We start from the raw sequence: 21082 nt of genomic DNA on the forward strand, positions 1-21082 counted from the left end.
TAATTGGGAGATCGGTAGGCATCCTCACTTTTCCTTGACACCTTGCTATGTTTCATTAGTCTCCTTTGGGTGATATTAGATTCTTCTAAAACCTTTATACATGTTTCATGCGTAATATATCATCGTTCTTGTCTTCTACAATCTCTGTTGCGGATTTGGAGAGTAGATGGGAGGTGTTGAGGGACTTCTCTTACGTTTCATTGCAGTCATGTGGGTTGGACTGAATTTGGCCTGATACAAAAGTAAAAGAAGTGTTTTGACTTCTTGAACCTTTGTTTGAATTGTTGTTTGACTTTGGTTCAACTCAGACCTGATTTCTACTTGTGGGCATTATATATTGATTTATGCCAATTGTGATTATGCATATGATTTCGTGACTTGTAGAATATTGCATTTATTGTGGAACACTTAAATCGATAGCAAATTTTGAGTCATATTAACAGAATTATTTTGGAGTGGTATTCGAAATTAGAATATGACTGGACTTTTAATTGGTACAAAAACTGGTATTTAATTCTCTTAGGTACAAAAGATTAATGGAGAAGGCCAACATCAGCTCTACTGTCACCTCAAGAAGTCGAGAGGAAGAACCACAGGTGGAGGAAGAAATCACCACAGAGAGACCAGATTGGACATTACTACCACTCGATCTCGTAACAAAGATCAGCGAAGAACTTCCCATCCCACACCGTCTTTGCCTTCGTGCCACATGCACAACTTGGTATCATGCTGCAGTCTTGGACATGGATGTCCCGTCCCCATGGCTCCTCATACCCGATCATGAAAGTGAGCAAAGCGACTCTTGCACTTTCGCATCTCTCCCTACTGGCCTCTTCTTCACGTACTCCCCTATCCCCGAGCTTCGTGGCACACGTTGTGTTGGTTCTCATGCTGGTTGGCTTGCGATCGCCAATGTTCACTTGGACGTCAGCCTCCTAAATCCCTTAACAAGGTCTCAAATCTACCTTCCCTCCTTCACCACCCTACCTACTGATGATCTCATGCTTGAATGTGACGTCTGGTCTATGGACAATCCAGCAACTGATGTGCCTGCTTATAACCCTTTTAAAGCATTCCGCGATCGCTTCATTGGCAAGGTTGTCTTTTCCTCAAATCCTACTATCCATAACCACGTCGCGGTGACACTCTATGGTGCTTATGGTGATCTTGCCTACACGAAGGCAGGCAAAGATGCGTGGCTTCTTCTTAAGGAACCATCAACCAAGGATCATCAGTATGAGGATGTCATGTATCATGATGACAAATTCTACTGTCTATCAAATGAATGTGAAGTCGAAGCTTTTGACCTAAGTGGAGATTGTCCCACTGTGGCACTCGTCGTTGAGAGATTAACATTTAGTGTTACATACTTTCACAACATACGCGGCTCCAACCTCAGCTGTACGTATAAAAAATACTTAGCACGCTCGAGTACAGGAGAGTTGTTTATGTTTCTAAGATACATAAATCAACCCGTTTTACCGAATGAAATGGAACTGCTTAGGCCAAAAAAATTCATGGTTTTGAGGGCTAATCCCGAGACTAACCCTTGTTGGGCTGCTGCTACAAACGACTTGGGAAGCATGTCATTGTTCATTGGTACCAACAATTCCATGTTGGTATCAAACGAGGATTTACCGATAGTACATGGAGACGGTATCTTCTTCATCGAATCCTACACAGTAGCATTTGGCAATGGCATTGAACTACTCACTTCTGATGTTGGATGGTTCAATTTGAAAGAAGAATGTTCGGATAACTACTATGCATCATCTTGTCCTCAATTCGACTTGGCATCAGTCATCTGGTTCACACCCTCACTACAGTGATTACAAAAGAAAAACTGGTTCTGGTTGTCTTTGAATAACCTATTACTGAATGTAGAGATATGTTGATTGATCATTATTCCTATGAACATTATTAGTCTAGAGTTGATTAACCATCTCGATGTTAATTCATTTAACTTGTGCTTTGTTGTGGGCAAGAATATATTTTGCTTTATATTGGAAATTATATTTGATTGCACAAAGTTTCAATGCCCTGATTTGCATGTCTTGATGTGGCATAGAATATGAAATCGTAGATACAACACATAGCAATTCATTTTCCATCATGGAGAGACAACCTAAAGATACAATGGAACATTGAGCCCGGAGCTTTGTTTAGGATACTAACTATACCGATCCATCATTGTCGTTTTATTGGAACAATCACTGGACTTCATCATTGGAATTATTTTAGCTCTTAGAAATTTATGTGTTAGTCAATAAAACTACGACGACTACTTATCGCAGTTATAGATAGATAGAGATAGAGAGAGAGAGAGAGAGAGAGAGAGAGAGAGAGAGAGAGAGAGAGAGAGAGAGAGAGAAAGCACTTACATTTTGATGCTTACTTTAGAAATTATGGTATGGAATTGAAACAAAGACTGGCATGATCGATCGAATACAAGAAGTCGATGCAGAATTCTAGGTTGAAAATTTGGAAAATTAGACCATGTAGTATCAATCAAATTCAAAGAATTCATAAAAGTATCAATGGACTTGGGACTGAGGTCTCTACAAAGTTTAAATGGTAAAAGACACTTAGGCCATTAAAAATATTAATATGTATATTAGAGGATAGATTGATCGGTGGAGTTTCATTTCTTTAAAAAAAATTGTAAGGCGAAGATGAGAATTTTGAATTCATTGCTCTTTTTAATGGGTCTCCTTGTGAAGTGGCAAGCTTAATTTTTAATTATAAAAGCAAAAATTAAATTATCCAGGTGCTTTGATTGCCTCGATTTTATTCAAAGGGTTTTGAATTTATATAAATTTAACCTACTAAATTAGTAAGAAAACTAGAGTATTTTTTATCAATTTTCTTAAAAATTAAGAAAATTAAAATTACTCAACTTCGCCTACTTCGTAAAGGGTATCATTCCATACATCAAACCAAGTAATAGCCTTTGCCTTTAGACTTTTGGAGCATTCAAAGTATGCACTTCTTATTTATAATTGATTACTAAACTTCCCCTCTTTTTTATTGTCTCTCTTTTTTTTAAAGAGAATTATTGCTTTTAAGGGGTTAAATTTTGTCTCATAACCCTTTCATAGATTTAGCCATCCCTATGGGTTGTACTATCTTTTTTATTAATTTGTTATCTACTCCTCTAAGCAAAAAAAGGATATAAGATACTCTATACTTCATTCCTTAGTCAATCATCATCACTTCAATCCAAAGTTCATCACTTTGAATTATCTTAATAAGAATTTCTTTGACATAGGCCTTATGAAATTCTCTCACAATTATCCTTTTGTTTTATCTTAGTATTTAGAGTTTATCATTATATTCTCTACTGCTTTGACCTTCAACTAATATGTTCTCCTTTCATAAAAGCAAGAGATCAGGAACAACTAATAAGTATTGCCTCTGTTATACCATGATACACCATTAAGCTCATGGCCCTATTTCTATTATTTCACATCATTTTTCTCTATGATTGATAGTTACTGTCATTGTGGTCTAGTGGCACTCTTTTAGGAGTCCACATTCAATCTAATTGATGGATTACTAGTATGTACTTAAACATACTACCCCTTGTCTATTAACGCACACAACTTTCATCCGATGTAATTTTTATGCATGTATCAAAAACCTACCTCTGTAAGACCATGATACTCACTCCTTAATTATATAATCATTCTTTTAATACAAATTTAATAGAAGACTTGTTTGTATGATATCATAGTACTTATCACTTGAGTTCATAGTTCTTCTTAAACTAAAAATTTAATACATGTATAAAAGATTGACTTCTATGGCACCACGACACTCATTTATCATGTTGCCCACCACAATGCAGCTCTCAATAGTTCCAACCATCCCTCCTCCAAATGATCAAGTCCCTGATTATACTTGTTAGTGTATTGCTTTATCTCAAATTATTCCATCATGATCTACTACCCCTATGTCACTTCTTGGTGACATCTTTGTTGAATTTTAGATTTGATCGTCAAACTACTTAATGAATTTGTAGATCTAATCTTTAGAAAAGTCAAGCGACATACATGAACTTTGACTCGTAGTGTCAATCACTAGAGTTGTATATTGTTATTTTGGATGATTGAAAGTTGTATTGAAAGATCGAATATTATATAAGAGAATTGGACATAACGTAGGAGAATCGAATGTTATGTTGGAGGAGGATAACTCGACGTATCAAAAGGTAAGGCAATATGCCAAAAGACTAGAGGACATGCCAAAAGATTCAACAATGCACCAAAAGATTCAACAACAAGTTGAAAGAACCATTGATGTGTCGAACCCTTGGTCAAGTCATTAATACCTTGGTTGAGTTATTGAAGCCTTAGTTGAGTCATCGGGCCTATACACATTCTTAATTGGGTCATCAATGAGTTGTTATTTGGCCTCAAAATGGGCTTTTATGAGGATAGGTTGCTTAAGCTAGTTTCCGTGCTATTTTGGGCTTTTACTAGGCTTTATAGTCTAGGCCTAACCTAGGTGGTAATATTACTTAGATATGGAGTAGTATCACCAGGCACATCTAGAATGGTCTAGACAATGTTGATTTAGTGGTTTGATGATAATGTTAAAAGAAGTGGTGGTAGTATCACCTTGGAACATTTCTTAGGAACAAGGTTCATTATATTACAATATACTGCTCAGTATGGGTAATATGTACTAATCCAACAGGGGATCAGTGTGGGTCATGTATTAGCATGCCCCTATGTACCATATTAATATGCTTGGTACAACTCTGTATAGCTCAATGCATATCGTATTGATAGCTAGTCGATACACTAGCATGGACCGGTGAGACAAACCATGTTTACGAGAACTTTTTCTTAATTTGCTCTACATTCTTAGAACTTTTAAGGTTATAGATGCCCTATTTAAGCTTGGTTGGTGGAGTATCCATCTTCAAATTTTCTAGTGTTCAATTTCTCTTTTAGATATTTGAGTTTCTTCCAACTTCTTGAGTTTGAGTTATCTTTGTAATTAATATGGGAGCTTTAACACAAGGAATCTGATGACATATCATACTCATCTGTATACCTTGCCTGATCAATATAACAACTAAGTCATCATCCTACAATAAGGATCACTCGGTACTTATAGGGATAATGACTTAACTCTAATAAGATGGTCTACATTATCAAAAGAATAACTTGTTATCCTTAGCATTTGCATGAAATACCTTATTGATAATTGTAACATTTGACGATTCAATGCATAACATCTTGACTTAACAATGATTGAATATTTCACATAAAAGTTTATAGAGTTAATCCCCATTATGATTTAACGACTACCCAAGCATACCAAAAAAAGGCCCCCATGTGTATTCTTGATCATATCTAAGAAAATAATCTTAGTTATCTGTTGAAGCTTTCAACCTACCTAAGGTTATGGTAAATACTCCAAAATAATCTTATGGTAAATACAAATCCTTAGGTTCCTTCGGAATAAGTTAGTGAAAGTAAACACATAGGCAAACTATTATATCATTCTAAAAAAGCATAACCTTAGATTACATAAGTAGATATTAATTGAAAATATTATGGTAAATACAATAAAAGATAGATTTCGTAAATTCAAAACGATCACACGACAAAAGAATGAATGTAGCCTGGTACTCATATAATTGATGCTCACGAGGGCACATGCAATACCGATTGTTAGTGATATGATGACCTATCCTTAGATACTATCTCAAGCCCCGTAGAGTCTGATACCATCTAAAGGGTTTTAGGATATTAAGATAGCTAACATTTTACATCGCATCTCTGCACAAGAAAATCCTAATAAGTTTAAGTCGGGGGTTTTGTTTATGGGAATTTTTATCTCCAGGTGAGTTACGATTACAAACCATAAAGATCATAAAATTTAATCAAACTTGAGTTACCAAAGCTAATTTAGGCCCCTTATATATATTCTGAAAGACACATGTACATAGAAAAGCATAGACATTAACACCTTTGGGAACAATCTATAACAACATGCTAACCTACAAATTCTGTAAAGGGCCTTTGTGTTATACTAAGATTATTCCAAAACAAATCAAAACAAGTTAGCTATGGGAGTAGTAAATCCCAAGTGGACAGACACATGATCACTAATAAATGGTAAAAACACCTATTTACTATATTAGTTTGACGGTGATAGGATAAAGAAATACATAATTTTGTATTCAAAATTTTTCAGAAATAACATATGAATTTACTTTTGATATGAAAAATAATGGTGTATGATAGACCACCCAACCTAACTTTTAATATGAATAGTTTGGCCACATAATAGGAATCTACAGTTTTCTTGCATAGAATAAATCAGGCATAAGGAAAGTTTTATATATTAGGTCCGGATATTTGGTAAGGCTATATTATGAATTAAAATTGATTTCGTTATAATTAATAATTATGATTTATTTTGTTTCCAATTTAGTTTAGGTTAAGGATAGTATGTAACTGTAGAATAATTTATTGTGAAAGAAACTGAGATTGTCATTTTTGGGAGAGCTACAATATCCAGATTAAACGTACCATATGGCCCCTCTCTTCTCAAACCATCATAGGGAGAAAACACAAGCGATAGGAGAGAAGAGGTAGGGATCCTCACTTTTGTTAGTTTATTATACCTTGCTTGTTTCATAGTTTCCTGCTTTCATATCATGACATGCATTTCATTGATACCTTATCATCCTATTTGATGACCAATAGAGAATATATATAATATGCACAAATTGACCTATGAAATGGGAGGGATTCATTATAAAACTATTTTTGATGTATTTGACAAGATGATTATTCTAGGATGGTTTTGGACATTCTGTGAAGCATGAATTTGTTTATGATTATTAGCAATTCTTATGTTGATATTTTGATTTAAGTCTTTCCTTTATAAATTTAATTTTATAAATCAATATCGGTGATTGTGCCAATTATGATTATACACATGATTTCATGAATCACATAATGTTGCATTTATTGAGGAACATTTGGATGAATAGAAACAAACGTATAGAGGGATTTTGGGGCCATATTTAAGACCTAGAATTCTCCTTTAACTATTTTGTCTCTAATAGTATATTAACCGAATAATTTTGTAGTTGTATTCGAAATTAGACTTTTGATTTTTTTTCTCATTCTTATTCTCCACATCCTACAAAACTCTCAAACACGAAAGATTATTGGAGAAGGTCAGCATCACCTCTATCGTCGCCTCAAGAAGTCAAGACGAAGAACAATTGGTAGAAAAAAAACCATCGTGGACGTCAAGACTCGAGACTCGATTGTTCTAACACCCCCACAGAATGTCCTTACAATGATTGGCAATCAAATTAACATTCCACACAATATCTACTTTGGTGCCACATGCATGACTTAGTATTTTATCTATTGGGCTAATCATTCGTTAAAGAATAGATCAAAATTTAACTTTTTTTGAGAATTCGGTCAAAAAACTTATATAATTGAACCTAAATCTAGTCAAATAGTTAAAATACAGTAATAATCAAGTTTGATCAACTTATTTGGTTATAATAAATTAAATTAATCGATTTTATAATTGAGGTTACAAGTTTAAAAATTTTAATTTATGAAGGATAAAACTATAATTATATTAGGATATACGAAAAAAATATTTTATTTATGAAGAATAAAATTATCAAAAGAACATAGTTATAATTAAAAAAATTTATAAGGACAAACCTATAATTTTAAAATTTTACCCTCATAGTTGTAGCTAGTTCCATCGCGCCCATGCATGTGGATCGATGATGTAGTGATTGCCCATTGCCTACATGCTGCCTACCACCCATGCCTGTAATGGGGCGACTGTCCTCATATAGTCGATCAAACACCACACCGATAGAATGCCTTTGTGGTGCACTGCTAATCGAGCATCGCCAATGAATCGTCCCACCGCGTAGCCATGCACACGCGCTGACCGACAACCCCCATAGTCATCATGGTACGCGATTATACCAACACATCCTGTTGTACAGCCATTGGGAACCATGACCTTCAGCATTCAATTGATATTAGTCACAACCAGCAAGCTCTGCCATAGTGGTATTGCTGCAACCGCCACTGGTAGCGAAACTATTGTAGGCGCCAAACGTAGTGGTACTGCTACAGTCATCACACCCCATTGTGCTTCCACTGGGTACACAGCTACTACTAGTGATTCCTTAATGATACTGTTATCGATAGTAAACTGTTAATCGTGGTCCATCAATCAAGCACGAGGAACCTCACATTGCATAGAAGCAGATGATAAGACAAACTAGATAGAACAACAAATCAACACTATAGGTGATTTGTTCATGCATTGTAAATAAAAATCAAATAACACCTTTTTACAAGCAAAATATATTAACAAATAGATCTAAAGTATTTGATTTTACAAACATGGCTTTGATACCCATCGTGAGTATAAAAACCATCATTATGCTACTATTATACGAAAAACCTTAATGTTAAAATTTAAAATCAAATAATAATATATTAAATTTATAATGTATACCTTTCGATATCATTTAGAAAGTTTTTATCTAATTTGTGGGTGCACCATCATTAAATCCGAAAGTTATAGCGATGTCGAGAACTAGACTCGTCTTCTTCTCTCCTCCTATCCTTCGTAAGACTGCTATGAGTGATGGATTTAAATATTAAAAGAGATTGAGAATATATCAGTAATATCAATAACTAGTTGTATTGGTTGTACTCATCCCTATAAGATCATATTCTTTTATAGGTTAGAACAGAGGATTTAGGATAAATAATTAGGAGAGTCCCTCCCATCAATATCATCCTTTAAGGAATCCTATCATAATTAGACTTCCTTTCTATTGAATAATAATCATAATTAAAATCTAATCATATTCATTATACATTTTACCTAATTAGATAGGATCACATAATCTAATAGGATAATATCATTAAAGGATCAAATTTACGGGGATGTCACTTATCATGATGGCAAATTCTACTTCTTAACAAATAAGTGAAGTCCCTTTTAATCTACGTAAAGTTCTACCCAGTGTGACGGTGTTGTGAGGTGGTTATCAATTTGTATTCCCTAATCTCTCATATCGTAAAGGAACAACATCATTATTGTACTAAGGCCTACCAATATTACCAACTTTATCATTGTACCAAAGGTTAATGTTTTTTGTGCTGTACTTGGAACAAAAAGAAGTTTCTCTTTATTTTCTGAATTTACATCTGTTTGATCGAAGTTAGAAGATAGAAGGGAAATGATATGGTCCTGCTTCAATTATCAAATCATAGATACAACACATTGCAATTGGTTTTGCTGTATGGGGAGGCAACATAAAGTAACATATGGATCACTGACCCGTTCTGCTCAGAAGCAGTGGATGCCTTTTGCTCCTCTCAAAAGTATGTTTTTTTGATAGATTTCTGTATGTTCTTACCACACATCATTAATTATTCCAATGACTACACTACCCTTGGAGTCTTATTTGGTGAGATTAGTAACAGGAAAGAAATGATGAGATCTATCTTGTCTCTATATACTTATTATCATGCCATTTTATTTGGAAAAACCACTGGCAATCATCATTGGAATTATTTCGACTCTTAGCAATTTATGTGTCAAATAGCTACTGTTTCATTTAACTCTGGTTATCCATCCTAGTGCTACAGGAAAAAAAGATACATATATCTTCAAACTTACCTCAGAAATTATAGCATAGAATTGAAATGAAAACTTGCATAACATATCGAATCCGAGAAATGGATGACCAAAATGCCGGGTTGCAAAAATGAAAAACTATACTGTGGCTTTATGACTCAAATTTTGGAGAATTCATTGAAGCATCAAGAGAGAGACTTTGATTGAGGTCTCTTCAAATATTGTAAGTTGAAAGATGATCAGGTCATTGAAAATATAGATAAGTAGATTAGAGACTGGATTGATCGATCTAATTTAATTTGTCTTTAGAAAAATGTAAATCCAAGTGGACAATTTTGAATTCAGATTGTTCTTGGATGGGTTTCTTTGTGCTATACCAACTAGCATGAACAATAGATTGAGTAAATCAGACAAATTGAGTATGATAATATGAACATATCTTATATAGTGTGAACATCACCCGAACATGGGTGAAAACATCTTATATTCATTGAGTTGATTCAACCCGGTCCACTTCTCCAGAGTTGTCATGTTTAAGAATTAGAATCTTGCAATGGTTTGTCATTCTCTCTAGGTGATTTGAGAACTGTTTTATCTTATTATGATGCATTGGGTTCGGTCGATTCTAAGATTAAATTAACTTGAAGACGAGCTAAAGGTATAGTCGACTTGAAGACAGATCGAACTTAGATATGATCGGCTTAAATATGTGATGGACTTAAGGATGTGATTGTCTCAAAGGATATAAACGATATAAAATCACAATCGACAAGAAGATGTGACCAAGTTGAAGTTACGAACTATTTGGAAGACATGACCAACTTGAAGAAACAATCAATTTAGAGAAGTCGGTGTTGATATCAGTAATGGTACTAAGGGGAGTTTGTGAGTGAATTAGTTCTAGTATAAATTTGACAATCTTCAAAGGTTAAAAAAAAGGAAAAAGTAGAGAACTAATATAAGCAAGTATGCGAAAGTGAGGTGCACAAATAGAAGATAGACACACCAAGCGATCAAGATTTTACATCAAGCTTTCACTATTTATCTTGTTTCCAATATGTGAATATCAATTATCACTTACAACTTTTTCTTCTTCGAAACTTAGAAGTTTTAGACATGGAACACTCGAGCTTTTACAAATGTTCGACACTTTCCATGACGTAGCAAACCCAATAAAACTCAAAGCAAGTTTTTAGGAGAAGATTTTCAACACTTGAAGAGCTCAAGGAAATTTTTTTCCGCCAATAGATATTTATAGACGCAAGAAATCCTAAAATCCTATAAGAATAAAGGGGTAAGATACCCTTTACCATTGTTATATTAGGCAGTATCACTATCGACTTGAGTGGTGTCACTACTTGTCCTAACTATCACTACTTCTAGCAGTGTCATCGCTTGAGCCTATATTAGCTTAGTATAAAATCCAAAAGCCTTTTGGTTCCAACCCAATAATATTATATTTTAGCCTAATGACTCGACATTCAATTCTTTGTGTGTGTGACTAACCCTTCAGCACAATGATATATTCGACTCATCATATGAACTTCTGATTTATTCGACTTGTTATCTATCCTTCCACTCAACAACCTCATCCTCCACAATGTATGCACCTTTAGTTATTTATGGACATCTTTGTTATTTGTATTTTTATTCCAAATTTCAATTTTACAATTTAGGAATTATTTAAGGAAACTCACTAGGTGTTGGAATTTGAGTATCTGATGTTGCAAATCATACTTATTACAACAATCTCTATGTTTAATGTTATAATTGTTTTACAATTTTGGTTGTCTGCAAAGCTCGCTTTTTATATAATCTGACTATTCCAAATGTCAATTATGTTATGATTTTGCAGAAGTGTGATTGGTTCTTAACTAATTCACATTGAAAACTGTATTGGAATCAGCATACCAAATCATCAAAAGAAACCAAGAGGTTGAAAAGAACTGAATTCAACAGTTTCCTGATTGAATACTGGTTTCCCGGTTTGCATGGGATTTGAGTTAATGAAATATATCCTAATTTTCCCAAGTTGATCCCGAATCCATCTGAAGTTGGCAATAATCCTAAAGAATCATAGATAGATCATTTAGCCCAATAATGGTAAAACATCATTATTTCATCCATAAAGATGACTATATTTATCTTTTGACCCGAATGATCTCAAAATCTTTTTCTTGACACAAATGACACAACTACTAGCTCAAAAACTTATCTAAAAGGACACAATAAAAGTCAAGAATTCATAGCTACTTTATGGGTCCCATATCACTTATTTTTTTATATTTAGGGGGTTCATGGGATCTATAACTCATAATGAGTATATAATTGGGATTGATAAAGTTTTTTCCTCTACAAATAACTCCTTTCTTTCATTTTAATTTTTCTTATTTTGCTATATTAAATTAATTATTATTATTTTTAAGGTGAATTAACAACACCCGATGAAAAAAAATATAGTATCACAATTAATCTCACATCAAAAGTAAATTAAAATTAAAATTAATTTATAAGTGTCTAATGAGTGTATAACTATTAATTTCGACTAAGTGGTTTTAGTCGATTTAGATTCAGTGAAATTAAAAGACTAGTTATCCTATCATGATAATTGATATTAGAATCGGTTTGACAATGACTTTATATGGTGAAAAAATTACTTTGTAGCGTTGACTTCACATGCATCATACTATAGTTTTGTGGATGTACATATCATTTGTAACAGTGGTAACCAAAGGTTAATGAAGCTCCAACCAATGCAAGGCTAGTGCAAATTAAATTTCTATAATGCTTATGCTTGGACTTAATTTGTAATTGTAATTCATGAATGGTCTAAAGCTTTCCCTCAGAGTTAGGAGAAGACTTCTTCAGGAGCCAAAGATATAGGCGATTAAAATGGCTAAACAAAAGTACAGATCGACATCTTGTTACAAAGAGGACCGAGTCACAAGGAAATGGGAAACGATCGTCCACATCTTGTTTCAAACAGGACCAAGTCACAAGGAAATGGAACCCATGCATGGCCTCTGGTTTGCTTGCTTTATCCATTCTCTTCCCCCCCCTCCCTCCCTCCCTATATAAACACCCCCCTCCGTTCATCCCTAGTCGGCCTATCACATCAGGAGCCAGGGCTCCAAAATAAACATCCTCCTTTCACTCCTTTGTATCGCCAATTTGATGCACAGGCCTATCTCGGAATAAAAGAATAAAAGAGAAGATGTCGAAGGCCATCTTCGGTGCTGTCTCGGCGGTCCTCCTCGTGGCCGCGGTGATCGGAGTGGTAGCAACTGTTGTGAGTTCGAATCATAAGACCGATGCTTCTGAGGGTGATGGTTCACTTACCACCACGTCCAAGTCCGTCTCGGCCTTCTGCGCCAAAACTGACTACCAAGCCGACTGTGAACGCACCATTGGTTCTGCCATCAATGGCTCTTCCTCCCCCAAGGAAGTCATCCAAGCTTCTTTTCAGGCGGCCATTGACGAAATCCAAGCTGCCTTCCACCTGTCCAACAACGTAAGTTTGAAGGCTAATGACCCGATGAACAAGGCTGCGTTCAACATTTGCCGGCAGCTCCTCGAGGATGCCGATGAGGAGCTCAATGCTGCCTTCTCGGAGACTCATGACCTTCAGGGTCTGGCGAGGAGGACCGATGACATCAAGACATGGCTCTCGGCCGTCATCTCCTACCAGCAGACCTGTCTCGATGGCATCACCGAACCGGAGCTCCAGTCCACCATGAAGGACGGTCTAAGCACGGCCACAAAGGTCACCAGCAATGCCATTGCCATTGTCGATGAGCTTAGTTCATTATTAAAGTCCTTCAAGATCCCGATTAACATAACCATGGGCAGTCGACGCTTACTGGTCGATGAGCAAGGGTACCCTTCGTGGTTCTCGGGCCATGACAGGAAGCTCCTGGCTGCCCAAGCGCGAGGCCAGCTGACCCCTAATGTGGTGGTGGCTAAGGATGGGAGTGGAAAGTTCAAGACGATCAACGATGCCGTTAATGCCATGCCAAAGGATTACTCTGGGCGGTACGTGATCTACGTGAAGGCTGGGGTCTACAAGGAGAATGTCATCGTTGGCAAGGATAAGGTGAACGTCCTCATGTACGGTGATGGATCAAGGAAGACAGTCGTGACTGGGAGCAAGAACTACGTCGATGGCGTGCAAACTGTTGATACCGCGACCTTCGGTTTGTGCTTTCCTTACTTTCCCATGTTATATATGCTTCTACTTTACTACTGCACTACTGCAATAGTATAGAGCAGAAGGAAAGCTCATGTTACTGGCATTCCCCAGCTGCCCTCGGACAAGGCTTTATCGCCAAGTCAATGGGGTTCAGCAACACGGCCGGAGCAGAGAAGCACCAAGCTGTGGCGCTCCGCGTGCAGTCGGACATGTCAGCCTTCTTCAACTGCAGGATGGATGCGTACCAAGACACCTTATACGTGCAGGCCCACCGACAATTCTACCGCAACTGCGTCGTCTCCGGGACGATTGACTTCATCTTCGGCGACTCCTCCACCATCCTTCAGAACTGCCTCCTGGTGATGCGACGCCCGATGGACAACCAGCAGAACATCTTAACGGCTCATGGGCGATCTCAGGCGAAGGAGACCACCGCGCTGGTGATCCAGAACTGCCGCATCGTCCCGGACAAGTCCTTGTTCCCGGAGAGGTTGAAGTTCCGCAACTACCTTGGCCGGCCATGGAAGGCATACTCGAGGACCATCGTCATGGAATCTACCATCGGAGATCTGATCCAGCCTGAGGGTTGGATGCCGTGGGACGGAGAAAATTTCCTTGACACGTTGTACTACGCCGAGTACAACAACCGTGGGCCCGGTGCCGGAACCAGCGGCAGGGTGAACTGGCCTGGATACCATGTTATCGGCAGGACCGAGGCACAGAAGTACACGGTGGAGTCCTTGATCCAAGGTTCCAAGTGGATCAAGTTCTCCAACATACGCTACTTTGGTGGCCTTAAATTTTGAGATCCGAGATCCATGGGAGGTTAGTGTGGAGTGAGCAACCATGTGGAGTTGGAAAGATGAGATTGAGAGGTGGGATTGAGGCTCCTTGCTTATGTATTGACCTGTGATATGGCCATTTTAATCGAACACTTCGTTCCAGGGTTGATTTGATTCCAAGACACATGTTCCTGCTGCATTCATCCAACTCTAACCTTAATCTCTGATTGGAAAGCTTCCATTATTACATAGCTAATGGGCTACATAATCAAATTCAAAATAATACTGACAGATACAGTATTTGAGCTGGTGTGTTCTTGTGCTAAGTAGACGAAGTTGCGAATTCCAATTCTTTGGTAAGTCCACTTGGAAGCGGAGAATATTTGTAGCATGAAATACCATTGAGCAGAGACAAGGAATGAAATCAGAAAAAGAATAGAAGACCGCAGCTAATACGAAGAACATACTGATTCATAGGGAGAAAATTATCATCTGCTAAGAGTAGTATCCAACAGCTACGAGACATGACTTGTCTTAAATCAGTGCCATAGCGGTCCAAGAGAGATGACCATATCATCCGCTAGCATAAACTACAATTAACCATCTTATTACATAAAGGAGGAAAGGCACAATGAGATCACTCCATCAGACAACTAAACGCCGGATTCAAAAGCATCATTAGTGGGACTCGCCATGTCCTGGCTCTGCATGCGACGCATCTTGAGGGAGGGTGACTTCTGGCTGTCCTTCTGTGACGATAACGAGTGCTCATCTAGTCGTATAAAGCTGTAGGCCAAAGCCCCTGCTACTGTGCCCACGGGCGGGCCAACGAAGTACACCCACAGCGAGTCAAACTTGTTGCTTGCCAACGCCGGTCCCAGCGTCCTTGCTGGATTCATTGACCCTCCCGAGATGGGCCTGCAAGTGTAGAGAAACCTTCTCGATTATGTGTCATTACCATATATTTTGGCTATCTTAAAAGCCTATACTTCTCTAATCCTAGAAATTTCACGATTTCCATAATCGCTGCTGCTTCTAATGAAATTGTATAAAATATTTTATATACATATATATGTATGAATGTATATGAAAATTAGATATCTTAATTTACCCCGCTAAGATGGAGGTGATGCAAACTGCTGAGCCAACTGCGAGGCCTGCTAACTCTCCTACCTGTGGTTGAGCAAAGGAAATGTGTTCAAGAGATCATCCAAGGGCACACGTAAGAAGGACGAACACTGAACTGCTAACGAGAATGAGGAAACTATATAGAGGGACTTACGGCTTTTGTGTCCGTCGCTACCGCCGCGGTCACGAACATCATGTTAAAGGTCACTACGATCTCCGTCACCAAGGCTTTCGCGGCAGTGTGAGACGGCGTCGTCGTCCCTAGATCATGAATGGGATCGAGCAGCTCACGTAGGATGTACGAGGCGGTCGTAGACCCTGCTATCTGAGCTAACATATAGAAGGGCACCTGCAAGTGAAGATAGAAGCAAAGAAAGCTCTAATAAGTGACTTACTGCTCGAAGAGAAGACCAAAGAATTATATTTAACTTCAGATTGGTCTGTTCCTTCTGCAAGGGTTGCAATGCAAATAAAGAATGAATAATATCAAGAATTTACTAGGAATAGTTCCTATTTTTCACTGTCTCTTCCTAATCACGCCTATTTTGGACGCTTCTGTTCTCACGGTCAGAGTTACTGTTGTGCAAGGTTTTGCTGGAAGAATTGAGGAAGATGAAATTACTTTAATTCTATCTGTCACTAATTGGAGCTGCCAACTGTTCCACCATACTCCATTATTGCAACATACAACTCATCAAACTATTTTCGACCACCTCAAGTTGCATCAGTTGACTGTTCCATAGAATGATGCAACCAGAGAACTATTGATAAAGGTATCCGCTCCCCAGTAGGCCTTAATTCATGCGTACATGTACAGAGGGGAAACGAGATTGTTTAGTTGGACATGACATCTCATGGACAAGAACAACAATAAAGAACGTCTTCTCATCTATATCCTTCAACTCATTAGAGAATCTACCACCATCTTTCGCATGTCAGAGTTTAACTTATATGTGTCCTATTATATGTTTATGCATATAAAGAAATAACAAAAACAAGTTATTGGCGAATCTTAGCATGATATCGTTGTTTAGATTCAACGCCCTACACTAGAGTTGATAGTATGGTTTTATAGTATAATGCAAAACTGGGATCCATTACATGAAATAAGTTTTATTGGCGAAGCTGAGGATAACATTATTCAGCAGGTTCAACTCTCTAAAGTTGGTACATATTTTGTTTTATAGGTCGATACCAAAGGGTCTTTTTCTCTGATTTGACGTCCTACTTAGCCCAGCTATGACTTCATTATATAATCGTATAGGAAGATTAATATAGTAATTGATACAAGATAAACCTACGTACATCATAGATATTAGAATCTTTTGAGGACTTGACTAATTTGGAGGTGATCATGTCGACATATGGAGTTAGAACAAATATGTCAAAACTTGTGACATCAAACAAAGCACTGAAAGGAAATTTTTAAAGCGAGTATAGGTGTGGTTCATCATATATTGTTATTTTACTTCCGCATGACATGAGAAGTATGCTATTTTACACAACACCTTCAAGGCTTTCAAGAAATGAAATCAGCATCTGCCACCCCTGCGACAATATGTGCATTGTGGTTTGCATGTATAGCTAATATGTTTGAGATCATATCAGAAACACCCTTGGAGTGATATTATCATGTATAGCGAGAAGTTCTCATTTTGTAAAGCGTATATAATTTGCAGGTAAGGGATATATAAGCTGTCTTTTGATCGGAAAAGGTTTTTATTTTTGTTGTCGAGGTTCCTAATACAGTGAGCAAGAAATGATTCACCTGTATCCATGGGAAATGCCGGGCCACGGCGAAGGCTAACGTGACTGCGGGGTTCATGTGCGCCCCGGAAATATGGCCAACCGCATAGATCATCACAGTGACGATCAAGCCACCGGCGACCGATTGCCCTAATTGCGACACCACGCCCGGGTTGTTCTTGTTTAACGCACCAGCTCCGCAGGTCACGAACACAAGTAAATATGTAGCTATCATCTCAGACACAACCTACAATCATGCGTATGTGTGATACGTAGCATGGACAATAGAAGCCAAAGATGCAACGGTGAACTCCAATACCTCACCTTTCTGGGAAGAAATGGTGGAAAGAGTTCCTTCAAATTTCTCCGACGATGGACTCTGGGGGGGTCGAAGAAGCTTGGGGTGGTCAACGTTTGAGCTGTGACGACGTCTATGTCATGGATTTCGTTGGAGTTGTTAGGCCTTACATGGGAAGAAGCCATCTCCAATCTCCAAACAAGTCCGGCAGCTCAGTTTATGCTTTGCGTTCTTCTTGGGCTGGGCAAGTACTTATAGAGGGAGCTACAGGACTTGATGATGATGGACAAAGGGTCGGCCATTTTTATAAACCTGCATGCTAATTATTTCGTAGCGGGGAGCTCAGCATGACGTCGGTCATGGGGAAGGGACTTCTGCTCCTGCCAGTTTCACTGTTCATCTTCTGATGAGGGGTGTCTTCTGGTCTGACCTTTTCCATTAACGAGGTGACCGATTGCTTCCATCTCGGATGAACCCCATGTGAAGGGTGACAGTGAGTGGTAAACCTACGTCTCCTTTTTGCATGCAGTCGGCTGAAGAAGTCCTTCACAAGCGTAAGCTTCCGCCTTGCCTAGTTTCTATCATCACCCGTTAACCTAACCCACAGTGAGGGCTGCGTCACTTAGGAACCAATAGTTCCATCATGTTCTCATTTTTGACCCAATACTTATTTTAATTACTAATTATTAAAAAATATTCATGCGTAAAAAGAGATTAATATTGATAGGATTGGATGACATATATTGACTTTCGCTTATAATTTAATAGATTAAATTGATGTATCTAACACTAGTTATGATATATTAACCTAATTCATGTCAATTTGATTCAATTGTGTCGATTGCTAAGTAGCCAATCATTTATCCTTCTAGATAATTATTATGACTTTTAATTCTATGTCTGACTAAATCGAGATCGAACAACAAAAGGGATCAAAATATTCTTGCTGTTCTTAAGATTCCACAATGCTTTCTGAGATTTATTAATGATTTAAAATGCAAATCATATCAAATAGGCGATTGGCTACAATTTAAAATGCAAATCATCAAGAATCACCTAATCTAACATCCATATATTTATCAATAATAGCAAAAGTCCAAAGGTTCAAGAACAAATTTGGTGACTCATCTACCTAATACGTTAGTTCATCCTCAATAGCAGAATTCAATCTCTTCTATAGTCTAATAGCTTGATGGCAAAGGTTATTCCATTCCTTGCAAGGCGTAAGGGAAAAGATATTGACATCATTTTTTTCATAGGTTGATTTCCCATTGTAAAGTTCTGTGGCTGATAGATCGTAGTACGGTCAAGTGGTGCTCAAAATAATAGCTCGAAAGAGTGACGCCTGCATTGCCTAACCACAACTTTGATTGGCCATTCTATTTTCCTTTTTTTTATTTTGCACGCTTGACATGCCACAACTTTGATTGGTCCCAATGAGCGACTCCAGAGTTGACTAACCACAACTCCGACATGATTCAGATAAAGTTACATATGTACATATATTATGTATACCCTCCAAAGTTGATGATGTCCTATTTGCTTCTCTAAATATCATTATAGTTTACCTACGTACATAATCGATCAATTGATATTGATATCCGTCAAAACAAATGGGAGATGTGAGAGGATAAATAATTGGTGAAAATAATGAGGAATTTCTTATGTAGTTAAAAATTTATTTGAATTTATTAATGTTCATGATTAATAGTAGTTATCTTGAATTTATTGATTGGATGTTAACTAGAATGACATGTAAAAAATATATTTTAAATATGTTATTTTAAAAGTTCACTCCTCATGTATGGGACATCGAGTCTACGGTATAGGTCCCCCATCGAGATTTAATAGTATTACAATACATCATAGTTGTTTAGCGCGTTCGAGGGTTCAGAACTAACTAGGGTTTAGATTTAATATAAATCTAATGTTGGGAGACTAGGATATTCGATGAAGAGTCTTGCAAAAACTATATCGAAGCATATCAAACAAAAGCCTTTATAATACTTAAATTAGTAGAGTTGGAGAATTTGGAAAGTAGAAATATGTAGCCAACTTAAGTTGTTCCAAAAAGAACTAAGAGCGCACCTATAGCCCTTTTATAATGAGTTCAAGTAACATTAGAGTTAATTGAGAGGTTAATATGTGAGACAATTGTATAGAATCATCCAATCGTGGAGAAGTTTGTATTACTATACAAAGAGTTTGGACTATGTATGAGGTTGACTAGATGTCCTAAGTGATTTCTAGTCGGTGTTGACATGGAGAAATCATTCGATCAATGTGCAATGACTTCCTTGCCGAATTAAATTGACAATGAAATGTAACATCGAGAGGTCGAGCGGATGAGGATGTTCTCGTTCGTGTCTATGCCTATCAAAGGATAATTAGGTTGTCCGGCCGTCGACAACGCCAATCAAGTAACAACATGCTCGCAGACATGAACATTGAATGAATGATGCAGACTTATTTTCCATCGACCTCATTGCTTCTTCATCCATTTGCAGTTAAACAACAGTCGATCTAACCCCAGTGACCAAAATATTAAACCAGCCCATATCATGACAACCGAAGCTGTGTACTTTGGATATCCTTGCTCGGTCTCATCGGATTGTCGATTGAGAAGATGATCTCATACTCTCTGACATGAGCTTCTTATCCCGAAAGACTTCTTCCTACTCCAAAACTATCTTTGATTATGGGTCTTCAAACTTGTTTCTAGCAGCAGATATTTTGATTTGTTATCGATGTTTCACTGTCGCAACACATCATGAAAATAGGTTAGGTTATCTCAGTCTCTCGAGTGAAGAAGATCAAAGTGTACTTTAATGACAGTGAACCCCAACTTAGCAATAATCAATCTTTTGCGGTGGAGGCAGACATGCATGCAATGACATATCCGACGTAAAATAAATGATCTGCCAAAGTCCAACCACTAAAAGTAAAAGGGTATGTAATATTTCAATCTTGCAGTATCTTTCTGTCAGCATGTTTGAAATAGAGTGAATCCTAGGAAGGTCAAATCTTAGAGAGCTTTCCTTGGGACAAGCATCTCTGATCTACCCTCTCAATATCTGATTCCATAATGTGTTACATGACACATCATATCTTGGGAGAGTTAACTAATCCAAACATCACAATAATCCAATCCGTCACCACTCAGGCTCCATTGGATAAGCCCGTGAATCAGAATTTAACGCAGTTCTTTTCGCCGACATTTCGTCACATATACTATCTTATGTTCTTGACAACACAAAGTTGTTAATGTCCACA

General features: G+C 37.4%; 3 protein-coding genes across 3 annotated transcripts; 2 read left to right on the forward strand and 1 right to left on the reverse strand.

Annotated features, from left to right (window-relative positions):
• Positions 1–536: 536 nt before the first annotated feature.
• Positions 537–1829, forward strand: LOC135622108 (putative F-box protein At4g22180). The gene has a single exon (XM_065123748.1). It carries the CDS (start codon positions 537–539, stop codon positions 1827–1829), a length of 1293 nt encoding a protein of 430 aa, XP_064979820.1.
• A 10948-nt stretch (positions 1830–12777) lies between these two features.
• On the forward strand, positions 12778–14804 carry LOC103999194 (pectinesterase-like). Its single transcript, XM_009420863.3, has 2 exons — positions 12778–13859; positions 13967–14804. The coding sequence occupies exons 1-2, from the start codon at positions 12881–12883 to the stop codon at positions 14659–14661; spliced, it is 1674 nt and encodes a 557-aa protein (XP_009419138.2). The 5' UTR covers positions 12778–12880; the 3' UTR covers positions 14662–14804.
• A 283-nt stretch (positions 14805–15087) lies between these two features.
• On the reverse strand, positions 15088–18043 carry LOC103999196 (aquaporin NIP2-1). Its single transcript, XM_009420864.3, has 5 exons — positions 17836–18043; positions 17534–17758; positions 15920–16114; positions 15749–15810; positions 15088–15555 (listed from the first exon to the last, which is right to left on the reverse strand). Exons 1-5 carry the CDS (start codon positions 17992–17994, stop codon positions 15291–15293), a joined length of 906 nt encoding a protein of 301 aa, XP_009419139.2. The 5' UTR covers positions 17995–18043; the 3' UTR covers positions 15088–15290.
• Between the last annotated feature and the right edge of the window lie 3039 nt (positions 18044–21082).

This window comes from Musa acuminata, chromosome BXJ2-9 (genome assembly GCF_036884655.1).
Source record: "Musa acuminata AAA Group cultivar baxijiao chromosome BXJ2-9, Cavendish_Baxijiao_AAA, whole genome shotgun sequence".
In the NCBI taxonomy this organism is placed as follows: Eukaryota; Viridiplantae; Streptophyta; class Magnoliopsida; order Zingiberales; family Musaceae; genus Musa; species Musa acuminata.

What these genes read in the sequence shown, in the direction of transcription:
- LOC135622108 (XM_065123748.1), top strand. Translation starts at nt 537, where the DNA reads ATGGAGAAGGCCAACATCAGCTCTACTGTCACCTCAAGAAGTCGAGAG.
- LOC103999194 (XM_009420863.3), top strand. Translation starts at nt 12,881, where the DNA reads ATGTCGAAGGCCATCTTCGGTGCTGTCTCGGCGGTCCTCCTCGTGGCC. An exon ending in TGTTGATACCGCGACCTTCG is followed by an intron (nt 13,860 to 13,966) that starts GTTTGTGCTTTC and finishes GGCATTCCCCAG; the next exon opens with CTGCCCTCGGACAAGGCTTT.
- LOC103999196 (XM_009420864.3), bottom strand. Translation starts at nt 17,994, where the DNA reads ATGGCTTCTTCCCATGTAAGGCCTAACAACTCCAACGAAATCCATGAC. An exon ending in CACCATTTCTTCCCAGAAAG is followed by an intron (nt 17,759 to 17,835) that starts GTGAGGTATTGG and finishes GCATGATTGTAG; the next exon opens with GTTGTGTCTGAGATGATAGC. An exon ending in TAGCGACGGACACAAAAGCC is followed by an intron (nt 15,811 to 15,919) that starts GTAAGTCCCTCT and finishes GCTCAACCACAG; the next exon opens with GTAGGAGAGTTAGCAGGCCT.